At 38.2% G+C, this 16,783-nt stretch overlaps 1 protein-coding gene across 5 annotated transcripts in view; it reads left to right on the top strand.

The window, feature by feature from the left end:
• LOC133541684 (AP-2 complex subunit alpha-2-like) overlaps positions 1 to 16,783 on the top strand; it is a 45,451-nt gene that overhangs the window by 25,510 nt on the left and 3,158 nt on the right. For 2 of the 5 annotated variants that reach the window (XM_061885226.1, XM_061885225.1), the window contains exons 11-18: positions 455 to 552; positions 654 to 885; positions 1,881 to 2,069; positions 3,094 to 3,248; positions 4,503 to 4,565; positions 7,062 to 7,124; positions 9,827 to 9,909; positions 11,464 to 11,737. In XM_061885226.1, the coding sequence (XP_061741210.1) occupies positions 455 to 552; positions 654 to 885; positions 1,881 to 2,069; positions 3,094 to 3,248; positions 4,503 to 4,565; positions 7,062 to 7,124; positions 9,827 to 9,909; positions 11,464 to 11,687 (1,107 nt within the window). In that variant the 3' untranslated portion in view covers positions 11,688 to 11,737. The other 3 variants (XM_061885228.1, XM_061885229.1, XM_061885227.1) reach the window with 3 other exon arrangements.

Genomic DNA, 16,783 nt, shown 5'->3' with positions numbered 1-16,783 from the left:
CGGTGCTATACTAATACCGGTATACTGCACAACCCTACTCAGATCAGTTGTAAATAGGCCTGTGCATAGCAATTGAAGAGTGTTGACCTTCTGAAAGTGTGTTGTTAATGCATGCACTCTAGTGTTTGAAGTGGGGGTGGTGTAAAAGGTGGAATAACCGACATTGAACTGTCAATGCAGACATTAGGGATAGGTAAAGTCACCAAACTGCTGTAGGTTCAAAAATATTTTCCAAATTCTCCTTGTCATTGATTTAATTGATAAATGTGCATACAATATTTTTTTGGGTTGTGTTTACAACTGCTAATGTCGGCGTGAGTTGGCTAATTCAAGAGATGTCAATTTAAGAGGTTTTACTGCACAAGGATGTTCCTGCTGTTATCAATCAATATTTATTTGTATAGCCCTTAATCATGTTATCATGGCATGTAATATAAGTGGTTCTTTCTTTCAGGCCCTTCAGGCCCCTGCCTGTCATGAAAACATGGTGAAGGTTGGAGGATACATTCTGGGAGAATTTGGTAATCTCATTGCTGGTGACCCCCGTTCCAGGTGTCTTTTTTTTCTTTCTTCTTTTTTTTTTTTTTTTTAAACCTCAATAACAGCATAATATTTCGTTAGCAACACTAAGAGTAACTTGTTGTTTTTTCTAGCCCCTTGGTCCAGTTCAATCTCCTTCACTCCAAGTTCCATTTGTGCTCTGTGCCTACTCGTGCCCTGCTGCTGTCAGCCTACATCAAATTCATCAACTTGTTCCCAGAGACTAAGACTACAATCCAGGAGGTTCTGCGCTGCGACAGCCAGATTCGTAACTCTGATGTAGAACTGCAGCAGCGTGCTGTGGAGTATTTGAAGCTCTCTTCTATTGCCAGCACCGATGTCTTGGTTAGTTCTTGTTGGATGCAATTTTGTTTAATATTGAAAATGGAGGGGGGAAAAAACAACCCATCCGTAAAGTTGCAATGAGCATCAGAAAAGCTACTGGGTAACTATTCAAACTAAAAGTTTCAGTTTGATCTAAAGACTAAGAGTGTCAAAAGGTGGTCGAATACATAGCAATTGAAGATTGCAAGGGCAGATTGATCCATTTTCTGCTTCAAATATGCTAACCAATCCAATGTATCAGTATATGCTGATATATCTGAACAGAACATCAAAATATACGATTTGTGTTTTCAGAGATAAAGCTAATTTGTGTAATATGTAGTAAGATATAGTATTTTTAATTGAGTTAATTTTGTTTTAACAATATGCAGGGGGACAATTAAATGAGTGGAGGGGTCGAAACACTCCAACACAAAAATATTTACTTCAAATCCGGTCTAGGAATGATACCAGACCGGCACCTGGGTTCAGTTCAAAACTTGGAAGGGACTTACATTTTTGCAGAACATTTCTAAAATCATTTTAGCGCTGTCATATCTTTGAATAGCTCTTTTGCAGTAAACAAGCTTTTAAAAACAGCAAAGCGCTCTTGTTGTATAGAGGAACTTGGACCAGTGTAGACACATTGCTTGTTTGAATTTAGGAAGAGCCATTTGGGAAAGTAAGACTTACAAGGTGTTGTTAACCTCCTAAAAGCCAGAATCCATTGCAGGACATTTGTATTTTGGACAGCAGGGCCTTTTTTCTTTCAGAAACCTGTAACTGACATGAAATAGACAAATAAATGTTACTTGTTCTCAAAATTAGAATATTAGTCCAGCACATTGATTCTCAGATTTTTGACCGATACGACCTCTAGAACCTCTAGTTTTCTGGTTCACTTTTGGGCATTTGTGCAACCTAGATGACTAGCGTTTTGCTTTGGCCTCCTCTGTCTCTTTTTCTTTCCTGACATTTTTGAAGTCAACATTCCATAAATTTTCATGTTTTTTTAGGCAACCGTTTTGGAGGAGATGCCTCCTTTCCCAGAGAGAGAATCTTCAATCTTGGCTAAGCTGAAGAAGAAGAAGGGTCCTGGTGCAGTGTCCGTGACAGACCTTGAAGACAACAAACGGGAAGGCGGGGAGCTGAATGGGGGCGGTGAACGGGGCCCCGACACAACAGCAATGGCTGCCTCCAATGCTGTAAGCAGACTTTCTGCGGCCTACTTTGAGTTGCAGTCACACACGCAGACCAGTACACACAATCCAGCATTCACTCCTCTAACTGTCAGATCTCTTTTGTCTGCTTTACATTGTAAATAATGTTGAAGTTGTTTGATGGTGAACATTTGCGGGGGAAAAATAGTGCTGTAGCTATGAATCCAGCAGCTGTCATTGTCTCACAAGTCAATCAAATCCATCAAATATTAATATCAGTTGACTGTGAGGTTGATAGTCCTATCAGATTCATCCAAGTCAGCTCTCTGACTATTTTAAGACAGCTCTAATTCACTTCATGTTTAAATACAATCTAAAACATAATTTTACTTGTATAATATATATTGACCGTCACAATTAGAGTCAGCACCACCTGCTACCCTCATTAACATATTGTAGATAATATCCCACTATATTGTAGCGGAGCTGTCTGATTGCAGGATGTCAATGTTGGATGCAGGATGGTACCTCTGCTTCAACACTCGTAGGCACCTGAGCCATCAGAACGAGGAAAAGGGATCAGTGTTGCCAACTTAGCGGCTATATTTAGTCATTAGTGAGTGTTCAGACCCTCTAGATTGTCTCTTTCAAAAAGCAAATGTCAAATAAGTGACATTTTTAGGTCTTAAAGGATACCTATTATCCCAAACCAACCATTCTTCTCGATTGGTACCTGTTTTGTGTATTTGGAATCTGCATAAGTCCTGCACATTTGATATCAAAACCATGGTGGCATTGTGGAGATGGTTTTAAAATAATCTTGCCTTCCTTCATACTTCCTCCAAATGAGCCGTTTAGAATCTGCCCCATTTGTGATGTTTCTCCAATTGGTGACGTCAGCGGATATCTCCATAGATATTAAAGCTTTGCACAAGTCCGCCAGTTGTAGTCCAACTAGTTATTTTTTCTCCTTTGAAGGGCCCTTGACATGTAACCTCTACTAATAGCAAGTATTTGTCTTTCTAACATCTTACTAAAATAAGTGATTTAAGTGTAACCTTTCTTCCAGTCCACCCCATCACCATCAGCAGACCTCCTCGGCATTCGTTCTGGACCTCCTGTTGGCACGGCTCCAACCAGTGCCGGTAGCCTACTGGTGGATGTGTTTTCTGAAGCAGGGCCCGCTGCACCTTCTGCTGCAGTGAATGACGATGGTTTCCTAAGGTAAAAAGTCAATCTACTGCAGTGAATGATGATGGTTTCCTAAGGTAAAAAGTCAATCGAATGAGCAAATGTAGACTCCATTGTGGTCTCTCAGACAAAGTCCAGTATAAACTGCTGTAGAGCCTTTTGAATACTGTGTGTGGTTTCAAGCCTAATTGTGTTGTTGGTTAGCTAGTTAAGAAAATGTTACATTACCTCCTCTGTGTATATTTTAAGTAATCCAATTCAGGGATCTGTGTTTATTGGCCATGTTTCAAGTTCTCTTTTGTGTAGTGAACCTTGAATTTAAAATTAATGTAGAAAGTGGGAACTTAGTTGCTGAACATATTTAAAGGTTATTTTAAACCAAGCCTCTCAAAAAGGGTTTTGGACCATAAAGAGGATCATAGATTCTGTCACGTTGTTGTCCTCAAACAGTTTTTTGGTGTTATATGTTTGTCCAGTAAGACTGCTTTTTCAACTACTGTAATTGTGAATTATGTGTGATGGTTGACTTGACATGCTGTACTTTGCTCTATCTTTGTCCAATATAGAGGGACCTGTCAACCCGGAGAAAAATGTATTTAGATATTAGTCAGGTTTAAAATATGTATATATGTATCTTTGCAATTCTTAAAAATTACGTTTTATTTTATAGTGATGTCAATGAATACTTGTACAGATAGATGGACATGTCAATCTTGCCAAAGGAAGTTAATAGGAATTAGGTTGTCAAAAAAAAAAAAATTTTTGTATTAATCCTAATTTTTATTAGGAACGATTCCTTATTGATAAAAAAAAAAATCAAACAGTTGACAATGTTTTATTTTTTTGAGATCCATCCTGCCCATATATGTTGTACATATTTACTTTAGAAGTGTTTGATACCGCGCAGCTGACCTTCTGCCGCTAAATTAATTTCAGTGGTGCAGATCCTGTCACTCCGAAGGGTTTTGGGTGCCTCGAATGTGTGTGAACTAGTTCTTTGTGTTGTGTAATATATATTATTTAACACACGCCGAACATTGTATCCAAAATGCCGTACTGAATGTTGTCAGCAGATTATTGAATTGTTTTTCATAAGATTCTTAGTGAGAGTTAATGCGGACTACTCCTTGGTTGGCAGGTCTACTTTACTTGTCTGTTCATTTGAACTTACTGTGTATGTGACTCTTTGGTCTTTTTCTCTCCTTTCCTTCTCTCTATTTTCCTGCGTGCTTGTGTGTGTCTGTGTGCGTCTGTCCTCCGACCTATACCATGATTGGACATTGACAGAGATCTGGAACAGCCCACCGAGACCTCTGACTCCCTATTGGTGGAGGGTTCTTGTGACTCGGAGTAAGGGCCTTGTAGTAAACTACAGACATTAGCTAGAAAAGCACTATTATGGCACCATCAAACTGTCATAATGTCATTGATATCGTAGAATGTTGTTCATGTATGTTTCTGTTAATAAGTAGCTTGCTGACACATTCACTTTAGATTTGCATAAAAAAATCCAGAATTTGTCAAGATTTAATTCAATAAATCAAAGTTTATTTATATATCCCTTAATCACAAATGTCTCAAGGAGCTATTCACCAAGAAGGGATATTTTATCAGTAAATTACATATTAGTGCAATGTAACATAAATTAAGTGGTTGCAGTGCAGATTTTTACATACAGTAGCAAAAGTAAGATGTAATTAAAAACTAAGAATGAGTGACCAATAATACAGATTGCAGATCTTCATTGAGTGAAATGCCAACACAAAGCAGCACACAAATAGTGAAGTACAAGGAAAATGAAACATATGATTTTAACTTCTTTTTTTTTTTAACCAATAAAGAACTGAATGGTGTGGTATGCAAATGAATTCATCCACCTTTACTCCAAATTCTTTAAAGGTTGCCTAATTGTTGTCAAATGTTGATGCGATTTATTAATTAGTCTACAGTAATCTAATAATTTTAGTATAAATACAGCTGGTTTGATAGCCACAGAGGTTTGTTTTGATAATATTGGGGAGCAAACACAAGTACATGGAACACACCACCCAAGTCAGAGATAAAGTTGTGGAACATTTTAAAGCAGAGTTAGTAGCTGAGCACAAAAAAATCGATTCACATCCGATTTGCGATTCTTATTCACCACAATTCTAAATCTATGAATAATTTTAAAAAATCGATTATGAGAATCCATTTTAAAAAAATACGTTTTTAGGCCATCTCCGTGTGCTACCAGAATGAGAGAGGCAGACAACATTATAATTATACTAAATAATATCTTGCGAGAATCGGTTTGAATCGAGAATCAATTTTGAATTGTATCGTCAACCCAGGAATTGGAATCGGATCCAATTGTTAGGTGCCCAGAGATTCACACCCCTAAGGGATAGGTTACAATAAAGATTTGTCTCATCTTGACACGGTCGTCTACCTAAACACACAGGCCGAACGAAGAGATCAAAGAGCAGAGATGCAACTAAAAGGCTACTTAAGGTTAAAATGCAGAGAACCACAGCCTAGGTGGAGGAAACTGCACTACACAAATCTTGCCTTGATGGAACATTGGCAAGAGGAAAGCTTATAGTTGAAAGAAAACCAGGAACCAAGTTTTCTTGAGCAAGAACAGGAAAAATAGTAAAAGTTGATAAAAGATGTCTGTAGTCAAATACAGTGCAATCTTGAAAGGACACTTTTTGGAGTCTGCAAAGGACTTGAGGCTGGGGCGGTGGTTTGCCTTCTCGCAGGATAATGACCTGCAATAGAATGGTTTAAAAGGAAACATATGCATGTTTTAGAATGGCCCAGTCAAAGTCCAGCCCTAAATCCAATAGAGAATATGCGGCAATGTCTGAAAACTGCTGTTTGTTTTAAAAACACTAGCTGTTGTTGCACAAATGTCAGCCTCAATGTGTATAGCTGGTATATACTAACCCCAAAAGACTTGGAGCTTAATGGCAGCAAAAGGCGATACCACAAATGATTGAATTATAGGGGCTAATTACTGTTGTACATCAGTTTTTTGTGTTTTGTTTTTTTTGTAAAAAAAACAAAAAACTATTTACAAAATCATATGTATCACTCTTTACTCTTCACAAGTGGTGCCACTTTGTGTTGGTCTTTCACATAAATTCCAATCGTATTTGTTTGTCGCATCGTGACAAAATGTGGTAAAGTTTAAGGGCTATAGATATTTGTTTAGGCCACTAAATGCACAACATAGACAATAGAACAAAACACATTTCTGAGTACATGCACTGCAACTCGACGTCTATACAATAACATTCCACAACAGGAAGAAAAAAAAACCACGAACGTATTTTGCACACCAAAGCAGTAATTGGCATCAAGCTACTACACATGTGTGTACTGCACTGCTTTAGTTATGTGAACTGTGCCTGTGGTAGAGTGCAGTCTGAATGTATTTGGAAAGTTACCCATTTTCTATTCTATTGGTTCCAGATTCAATTAAACTGCAAATGCAAACATTTTAAGTCCTGATTTTACATTATTTTATATATTTGTCTTTGCAGGGTGTTGTCTGTGTTGCATGTAAAATGATGACCTTGTCAAAGCCGAATATTAGCATCTTTTTTAGCTCATTCAATTTGTATCAGAAAATGTCCAAATACATACTGCTAGTATTTGTAATTAATATTTTTGTATGCTGTTACTAACCGTTTCTGCATTTTATCCCTTTTCCTCTTCTCTTCTATTCTTCTTAACAAATCTGCATCGCATTGCCTGTGTGCATGTGTTGTGTGGATGTCTTCTTTTTCTTCACACACATCTATGACTCTCCTTTTTCTGTTGTCTGTCTCTCCGTCCTTGCGTCTTGTGGTCTTTCAGCTCTGCTCCTCCCTCTGAGGATCCTGCTCCCCCTATGTCTGAGGCTGATGAACTTCTTAACAAGTAAGCTTTTTCTTTATGTGCATGCACTCTGTCTTGTCAGAGAAGATATATATATTTTTCCCCTTGATTATTTGATTTTTTATATTTTTATTTTTATTGAATTGGAATTGTCTAGAAATAAAATAAATGACGTTAAATATTACATTATTGTGCGTTGGAAGATGTTGATGTTTGCATATATTGATCTACATTGGGTTGGTTTGAGTATTTTTAATATACAAAACGTATAAATGTAATCCGCACACATCCTCAAGGATGGCCAACATTTTACTAACAAGCTCTCTTAATGTATTGTTTGCTTCTGGAAATTAATCTGCCGGCCATTTCCCGTAATATCAATTAGTTTGAGTAATCAGTAGATAACTACCAGTAAATGTACTTTGAACGCCCCCTTCCCATCACCAGACTTGACATGCCGCCCCCTCTTGGTGGGCCATCATCCGCAGAACTAAAGCCCATTTCCCCGCATAGACAGTGTGCAGAAAAGCATATTACATTTGAATTTTAATCACATATTTTGCTTGTTTTTGTTGCCTGGGTCCATGATTACTTCAAAACTGATGTAGTTAACATTGTGAGCAAGTAAGAAGTAATAATTATAATTATAATACCGGTAGATTTTATTTGTATTCCCCTAACATTTGTATCAACGAATCTCCATTTCCAGACTTCCTTTCTCTAACATCTTCTCTTCACTAAACACCAGAACCTTTGTTTTATGCTCTTTCAGCATTTCCCCAAATATCTTGAGGAAAATATCAGTAGAAGATGAGAAAAAAAGAATACTAGCAGTTTACCTAACTTGCTCAGTGGCCTTGTGGTAGGTCGGTAGGCCGTGAGTTCAAATCCCGGCCGAGTCATACCAAAGACTATAAAAATTGGACCCATTACCTCCCTGCTTGGCACTCAGCATCAAGGGTTGGGGTTAAATCACCAAAATGATTCCCGGGCGTAGCCACCGCTGCTGCTCACTGCTCCCCTCACCTTCCGGTGGGTGAACAAGGGAATGGGTCAAATGCAGAGGACAAATTTCACCACACCTAGTGTGTGCGTGACAATCATTGGTACTTTAACATTACCTTATCTCATTTTTTAAGCGCCAGGTCTTCACTTCTTTCTCCCTTTTTCCGGATTTCCTGACTCAGTCTTTCTTTCCTCAAGGGTGTTCCTGATTTTCAGTACTACATTTGGTCTGAGTCTTTAAATTTTTCTCGATCCAAACTTTGACCAATACCTTTCTTATTCAAAGTCAGAATCATTAAATTGATCACCGCAAATTACAGTCCTCTCTCCTGGTCTGTACAATTTGTGTGAGTCAATTTCACTGGGGAGGTTTATAACGTCCTCATATTCCCATCATTTGGAAATGTATACGAGCTGACCCACCTTCTTTTTTGTATTGCTAAAACCTCCAACAATGCATCTAGCAGCCATATTTGCTAATTCTTTTAAAATATGCGCGAAAACGATGTGATTCGGGATGAAGATGCTACCAAAAGACTATCCAATTGCCTCTAGTGTTCTGTGGGTGACGTCAGCGGGTTGATGCAGTAACCGCCCACATTTTGGATCTAAAAATGGCCGTTTCAAAATGTGCTGAAACTCGTTAAAAACACGCCTGAAACCAAAACTGTCTATTTTGGGAGGAATTTTACCTTTGGACAACATTTTTAGGCCCAAAACTATGAAGTAAGTACCAATGTTGTCAACTTTAGAGGGGCCCGTTAGGGTTTTTCTATGACCCTCGGAAAATGTTTAGACTTCCTCCGTCTAACAGATGATCATTTCAAGTGTGTGTTGCTTCTTTTGAATCACAATCAACTTTGTTGGCCACGTATGTTTAACACACAAGGAATTTGACTTGGTATACTGTTCTCCTTGTTCAATGTAAGAAACAAATTAAAACGAAACAACTACAAGAGAGCACAATACTGTGGTGCCATCCGCAGCGCCATCTTGGTATGAAAAATAGAGGTTTCAGCTATAAAAGTAAAACATACCGAAAAACTAAACAAAATAACACTAATAAATGTTGCGCAGATGCTATTGCGTCATGCGTGGACGGAAAAATGATGCCGCCACAGGAAAGTACGAGTCATAGCTACTAACAAACGTGTGATGATAATCATGGACCCAGATATGGATATTATTTTATTGTTGCGGTATTATCGGAATAAAAGTACCTGCGTTTCTGTTCCCGCTGCATAGTTCAATATGGCTACTGTTGACTTCAATAACAAAATTGGTCAGATGTCTTAATCTGTGAGGATGTAACTTGATTTTATGGTGGATAACTTCTTTTTACATGTCCATGATCACTACAAATGCTTCACTGTACTTTTTTTTTGTCCCATCTTAAAAAGTGGTAGTAGTTTGTTCTCTTGCCTTCATCTCACCTGAAAAACAGAATTCAAAACTAATAATATCCTTCAGGCTTTGGCAACCTGGATGCTAACCATTGTTAGCCCCTCATCAGACAAGATGGGCCTATGGCGCTATAATGTTAGGAACAAAGTAACGCACTAATCCATATAGCATGATAATTTTAACCAGGTGCTCCCAGGGGAAAAAGTTTTCCTGTGGATCTGGTTTTACCCTTATACTGAACCCACCCTGGCATCAATCACTATGTGTCATTGTTGTGGTGTTTGCTTGCTTTTCCATGAGTTATCATTTCAATTAAGATTTTTATCATCTAACAGGTTTGTGTGTAAGAACAATGGAGTTCTGTTTGAAAATCAGCTTCTACAGATTGGCATCAAGTCCGAATATCGTCAAAATCTCGGTGAGTAACTATACTGCTTGAGTAGATAAATAAACGTTTGGTCATTACCAATGCACCATCTGGGTCTATTTAGTGTGTAACACTTCTCTGTTTAATATACAGTCCCTAAAGTATGGACATATGATACACATAATTATACAAAAAATAATATATAATTAATAAATACTTACGAAAGAAATCAGTCCCTAAATAATTTTTTTATAAAAAAAATTTTCTAAATATACAGGTGCATCTCAGACTTTTTCAATTAAAAAAGTGTAATAGTTTTTACTCTATAAATTTACTACAGAGTACACACATGCTGAAATAGTGTAAGTGTTGCTTTCTTAATCTTTTTTACAGCTAATCAAAACTCCCAATTATTATATCATAAAATGGGAAAAAATGATCGCTCTCCCAGGCCTTCCCAGTGTTTACCTGTTTCTAACCTTTTTTATAAGGGGCTGCGGAAGTTGGCATACCAGTCAGCGATCCTGTTTTGTCTCCCTATAATGTTTGTCTGCTCTTGAATGGGATTGTGCTGAAAATCTTAATTTCCCCTCAGGGATGAATAAAGTATTTCTAATTCTAATTCTTCAAAGGGCCGCTTGTAACTTGTATGATATGACCGTGCAAATGTACAGTATAATCGCCTCATAATATTGAACAATTGCCAATTGATTTGACTACCTGTATTATTGTTTACAAACAAAGTCCAAATTTCGTACTGTGTATGTTCAAATGTGTACGGGTATGACAAATAAAGCCCCTTAAATCGCTTCCAAATACATGCACCTGGGGAGAGGTTGATTGGCAAGACTAAAATTGGCCCTAGTGTGTGAAAGTGAGTGTGAATGTTGTCTGTCTATCTGTGTTGGCCCTGCGATGAGGTGGCGACTTGTCCAGGATGAACTCTGCCTTCCGCCTGAATGAAGCTGAGTTAGGCTCCAGCAAACGCCGCGACCCCGAAAGGGACAAACGGTAGAAAATGGATTGATGGAAATCGAAACTGCTTTGACATCAAAAGTCAAAGTGACAAGCAAATATTACATTTTAGGTATTGGAATATTGGTTTCGGAAAGGGTTAAAATGACCAAAATAATTGAATAGTTTGCTGCATCAAATATTCAAATAATATTCAGTTACAGGGGAACTGCACTTTTTTGGAATTTTGCCTATCGTTCACAATCATTATGAGAGACAGGAGCATACATTTATTTTCTTTTTTTTTTTTTTAAGAATTCTAAAGATGATAAAAAATGCTTGGAAGATGCAGTTAATAGGAGTTACCATTGTAGCCCTAAAAAGCCCTCTAAAACAACTTCAAAACCCTCCATCAACCAGTCATGCACAATATAGTAGTTATCTATATTATTACAAATTAACGTTTGATGTTTTGACTTGAAAAAATAAAATAAATAAATCAAAACCAAATGACACTCGGGTAGAAATGAAATACATTGATTACGTAGATCCATAAAAGATCATCCATGACCAAATAAATGCCAGGCAGGCACTTTTAGTGTGGTATTTCAAGAGCCTACTGTGTTGTTTAACAAGTTGTCTTTTTCGTAGGGAGAATGTATTTATTCTATGGGAACAAGACATCGGTGCAATTTGCCAGCTTTACCACCACAGTCAGCTGTCCAGGAGAGCTGCAGTCTCATATCCTTTCATTTCTGTCGAGCAGGATACATGTGGACCAGTATGATGTTATACCATTTAAAATAGAAATTGTCTCTATCACTTTGACAGCGTTTTCTTGCAAATGCCTGATGTTGCAAAGGTTTTATAAGTGACACTGATTAAAATATTTAGACCCAGTAAGAAGACATTTAATGGTCCGTAACAGCCAGCCACAGCTCAATGTACAGACCAAACCAGTGGAGCCACTGGTAGAGGGAGGAGCCCAAATCCAGCAAGTCCTCAACATAGAGTGTCTGACTGACTTTTCTGATGCTCCACTGCTCAACATCAAGTTCAGGTGGGTTCTATCTAAACTAATATGGGGAAAAGTTTGGGCACTTCCTGAACAATTAACCTGTTCATGGGACAAGCTGACTGACGTAAGCGGTTGTCAACATAACCGAAATCGAAGCCGAAACTAGCCATTGTATACACATTTGTTACTTGAACTAGAGACAAATGATTATTGCTGTGATACAATAATCTAAAGCTTTTATTTTGAATATTATTTTGCCCTGAACAGGAAGTAACTGGTAATGCTGTGTATCTAGACAGTAATACCGTTGATGTTGTTGTTTCGAGGTGCTTAGTGATAATGATGAAGTTAACCACACGTCGACATAAACAAACCTAGTTTTCATAGGCTTAAAAGACCTATAGCATCCATGTGCTTATAATTTCAACAACATTTTTTGTGACGCATTGACTTATGGTAAGTAAGTAAGTACATTTTATCTATAAAGCACTTTTCACAGATAAAATCACAAAGCGGTGTAGAAAACATAGGTGAAGTAAAACAACAATTCAATCAAAACAACAGGGGCAACATCATAAAATGGATACAAAGTAGATTAAAATTGATAGTTAAAAGGTAATTAACTAAAAGCTTTACTAATCAAGAGAAGTTTTCAAATGTTTCTTAAAACATTTGTAAATAATTTGCGGGACTGGTGCAAATTATTCCAGTGTCTGGGAGCTATAGCCTGTAATGCCAGGTCGCCATGGGTTTTAAAATTAGTTTTGGGGACTTCAGACCTGGTCTGAAGACCGGAGGCTGCGCTGTGAAGAGTAGGGCCATAGCAAGTCAGTGATGTACTGACGGGCCCAACCATGCAATTAGGGCTGGGCGATATTGCCTTTTTTTAATATTGCGATATTTTTAGGCCATATCGCGATATACGATATATATTACGATATTTTGCCTTGGCCTTGAATGAACACTTGATGCATATAATCACAGCAGTATGATGATTCTATGTGTCTACATTAAAACATTCTTCTTCATACTGCATTAATATATGCTACTTTTAAACTTTCATGCAGAGAGGGAAATCACAACTAAGTAAGAGACATTTTAAGTGTCAAATAAAAATGAGCTGCATAATAAGAAATGAAATAGTATTCGTCCTTCACTATGTGGTATGTTACCTAGATTATGAAATTCTCTTCATTCTCTAGCGAGTGACTTTTCAAATGATGCTACATATTAGCAGCAATGCTAATTTTTATAGCAACGCTTTTCCCCCCCACACTTGACAAATTACGGTTGTCTTTTCGACATATTCCCCCTTGAAGCCGAACCAACGCTAGACGATGGAAACCCTGCTGTTTTTATTGGGAATTAAGTCTTCCTTCATTTGTTACCAGATCCGCACCATCTTTTCTCTCATACGGCTACGTTAGCAGCTAGCGTTAGCCACGCCGCTACCTCTCTGCCCTGCGAGGGTGTGTATGTGACGTATGTAAGAATGTGCGCCTGCTTGTCTGTGAGAATGAGAGACAGGAAAGAACGAGGAGAGCCTGAAGTACACACTCGCAGCTAAAAGTCCTGTGTGAGAACGTATATTCGAATATTACTATATAGTCATTTTCTGTATCGCACAGAGACAAACCTGCGATATATCGTATATATCGGCCAGCCCTACATGCAATGCACGGAATGTCAGGACTAAAAGTTTAAACTCAATGCGGAATTTAACTGGAAACCAATGAAGACTGGAGAAGGGAGAATGAAGAATGGGGGTGTATGGGCTCAAAAGTCTGGCAGCTGCATTTTGTACAGTCTGAAGTCTCTTTCGCGTTGACTTGTTGTAAAGAGTGAAAAGAGAAATGTAATAGTCAATACGAGACGAAATTAACGCGTGAATGATCATTTCGAGATCCAATTTTGACAACAAATTTCTCACATATTTCTGAGATGATAGATAGATAGATAGATAGATATATAGTACTTTATTTATTCCTTCAGGAGAATCAATAAAGTACTATCCATCTATCATGGTACATCATGTAAAATAGAGTCCCTCTGGTTCACTTACACAAACTAGTCTTTTGGACACAAATGAGACACTGAACAATATCCACCAAAAAATGTTTTTTCATTTAGCACAGTTTTATGCAGGAGTCAAATAGAGATCCCTAAATTGTCTGAGGCCACAAAGGTCAAATGTATTGTGTGTTACAGATACGGAGGAGCTCTGCAAAACTTGACCCTCAAGCTCCCCGTCACCATCAACAAATTCTTTCAGCCCACTGAAATGTCCTCAAATGATTTCTTCCAGCGTTGGAAACAGCTGAGCCTGTGAGCGTCTGCCATTGATAGTTTTGTCAGATTATGCAGCGCGTCTTGTAAAGTTTTTTTTGTCAATTCTCCTTAGGCCTCAACAAGAAGCACAAAAGATATTCAAAGCTAACCACAGCATGGACACAGAAGTACTTAAGGCCAAGGTATGTCAACATACTTACCTACTGATATTTGTAACATTAGTTGTCTTTACACTAACCCTGCCTGGACCCTATAACCACTCTCCACATGGTTTTTCACTACACATGTCAAATGCAGTAAAATGTACCAACATTTTGCAATTCAATTATATGTATAGTTACAATTATGTTTCAAGTCATTGGAAATACACACAACCCAGAGCAGTGTTCTCTATTTTGTTAAGCGGTCAGATGCCATTTACTAGTGATGGGTAAAGGACGCCTTAGTGAGTGTACGGCACATTTACTACCTGTATTGACAGTGTACTGATACTGTGTGAGTGTTTTCATATTGATCGTTCGCCATCTGCTGGATTAAAAAAGTAACCTATAACCTGAATATAAGAGTTTTGGTTTAGTAAGGTCCCTATTAGCTGCTGCAATAGTAGTAAACTATTCTTTCTGGGGTCTACAATTTCAAAAACGCTTTGATACACATTTTCATACACAAAAACACCACATTCAAAAAAACAACAGATCCACATGAACTATTTACAATAGTTATGCTAATGTAGTATTACACAATAACCATACAAATAAAAATGTCTACAGAAACTTCCAAGCCCTAAGAAAAAAGTAACGGATTGTTTTCATGCAAGCAAGTTGGAAACCAAAAATAGATTTAAGAAAAAAGAAAATGAGCTATTTTTGTGTACATATATAAATACTTGCATCTTTTGTGTGACTGAATTCATTCCTAAACTAAAAATACCGTATTTCCTTGAATAGCCGCCGGGGCGCTAATTAATTTAAAACCTCTTCTCACTCCTGCGCTTATTCAAAGCATGCGGTAAAAGTAAGCAGGCGCTAATAATTTTAAAACCTCTTCTCACCCCTGCGCTTACCAATGGCATGCAGTAAAAAATTGAGTGTGACAAAAATGAAATACTAATATAAAATGATTCTGCATCCGCGGCCTGGTGGTTGGGGACCACTGTTCTACAGCATGTCATCGCGCCCACTTTTACACCATGCTGTCTGCGTGTAGACCGGACGCATGCATTTCGCTGCTTATTTTACGAGATTGCAATGCATACTTGGTCAACAGCCGTACCTTTTACACTGATGTTTGTGATATAAACAACTTTTAAACCCTTACTAATATGCACCACACTCTGTGAACCCTCACCAAGCACATTTCTGGAGAGCATTGGCTCTGTGGCACATTATAAACGCAGCATAGGGATTACCCATAATGCCGTGTATCCGTTACTCATGGCTATTATACACGTGCCCCCAACCCCGCCCACCTCCAACCAACGCACGGAGGGGGGGTGGGTTTGGTGCCAGCGAGTGTATGGACGGTGTAGCCAGGAGTCGTGGATGCATTGCATTGTGGGTAGGTGTTGTGTTGTGTTTGTGGTGTGTTGCAGGGCATATGTTCTCCAGAAATGTGTTTGGTGTGGGTTCACAGAGTGTGGCGCATATTATTAAGAGTGTTGAAGTTGTTTTATATCACAACCATTAGTGTGATCTGTATGGCTGTGGAACAAGACCCCTGGTTTACACACAGTGAAGGCAAAAAAACTCCTCTGCTGTTTTGGAATGATAGCCGGGGAAGGGTCACCTGTGACGTAACAAATTTGACCCGGCGGTAAAAGTAAGAATGTGCTTATTAATTTGGGGAGTGAGTCTTGCCCGGCCGTAAATCAAGGCAGGCGCATATTGCATGCCCGGCGGCCATTCAAGGAAATACGGTATTAGCAAGATAAGCATATGTTTATGTTAAATAGTTTTATAGAAAGTAATATGAATTGCACAACTTTGGTCAATGATCCAAATAGTGAACAGGAAAAAAAGAACATTTACTTTCTTGTTGAGGACTATACTGTAAGATCCTCACCACTAGCGCCAACTCCATTAGTGGTGGTTTGATTCATATGTGGTGGGATGCCATATATAATAATTTTATGGCAGACACTGGGTTCCATTTCATAATCATTTTTTTTTACTAACTCGAGTTGATATTAGCCAGAATTTAGTTTATGCTGTTCATCCCTAACCCATTGGCAAGTGGCCCTTTGGGAATACTACTTGCCCACCAGGAAATCTTTTTTTTGTTTTTGTTGTTCTAGCTACTAGGACTTGGAGCGGCCCTGCTGGACAATGTCGATCCAAACCCAGAGAACTACGTGTCTGCTGGAGTGATCCAGACCAAGGGTCAGCAGGTTGGCTGTCTGCTAAGACTGGAGCCTAATGCCCAGGCACAGGTACAACACACACTCCTCCAGTTACAAACTAAATACTTCATGCATTTGTAAGATAACAGTATATATTTTTTATTTAAATCATTTCTTAACCTTTCATTATTAATGTGATTTAATTAGATACAATCAGCTATCATCTTTAACAGAAAATGGCTGGATTTTTTGAGTCTCAACTATGTCAACCAATCTGAAGTCTAGACCTGGGCCGATAAGACATTTTGTGGACATTATATTGTCCC

This window comes from Nerophis ophidion, linkage group LG23 (assembly GCF_033978795.1).
Source record: "Nerophis ophidion isolate RoL-2023_Sa linkage group LG23, RoL_Noph_v1.0, whole genome shotgun sequence".
NCBI classification, from domain to species: Eukaryota; Metazoa; Chordata; class Actinopteri; order Syngnathiformes; family Syngnathidae; genus Nerophis; species Nerophis ophidion.
The sequence above is the reverse complement of the archived record's forward strand: the minus strand, read 5'-3'. Positions and strand labels throughout refer to the sequence as shown.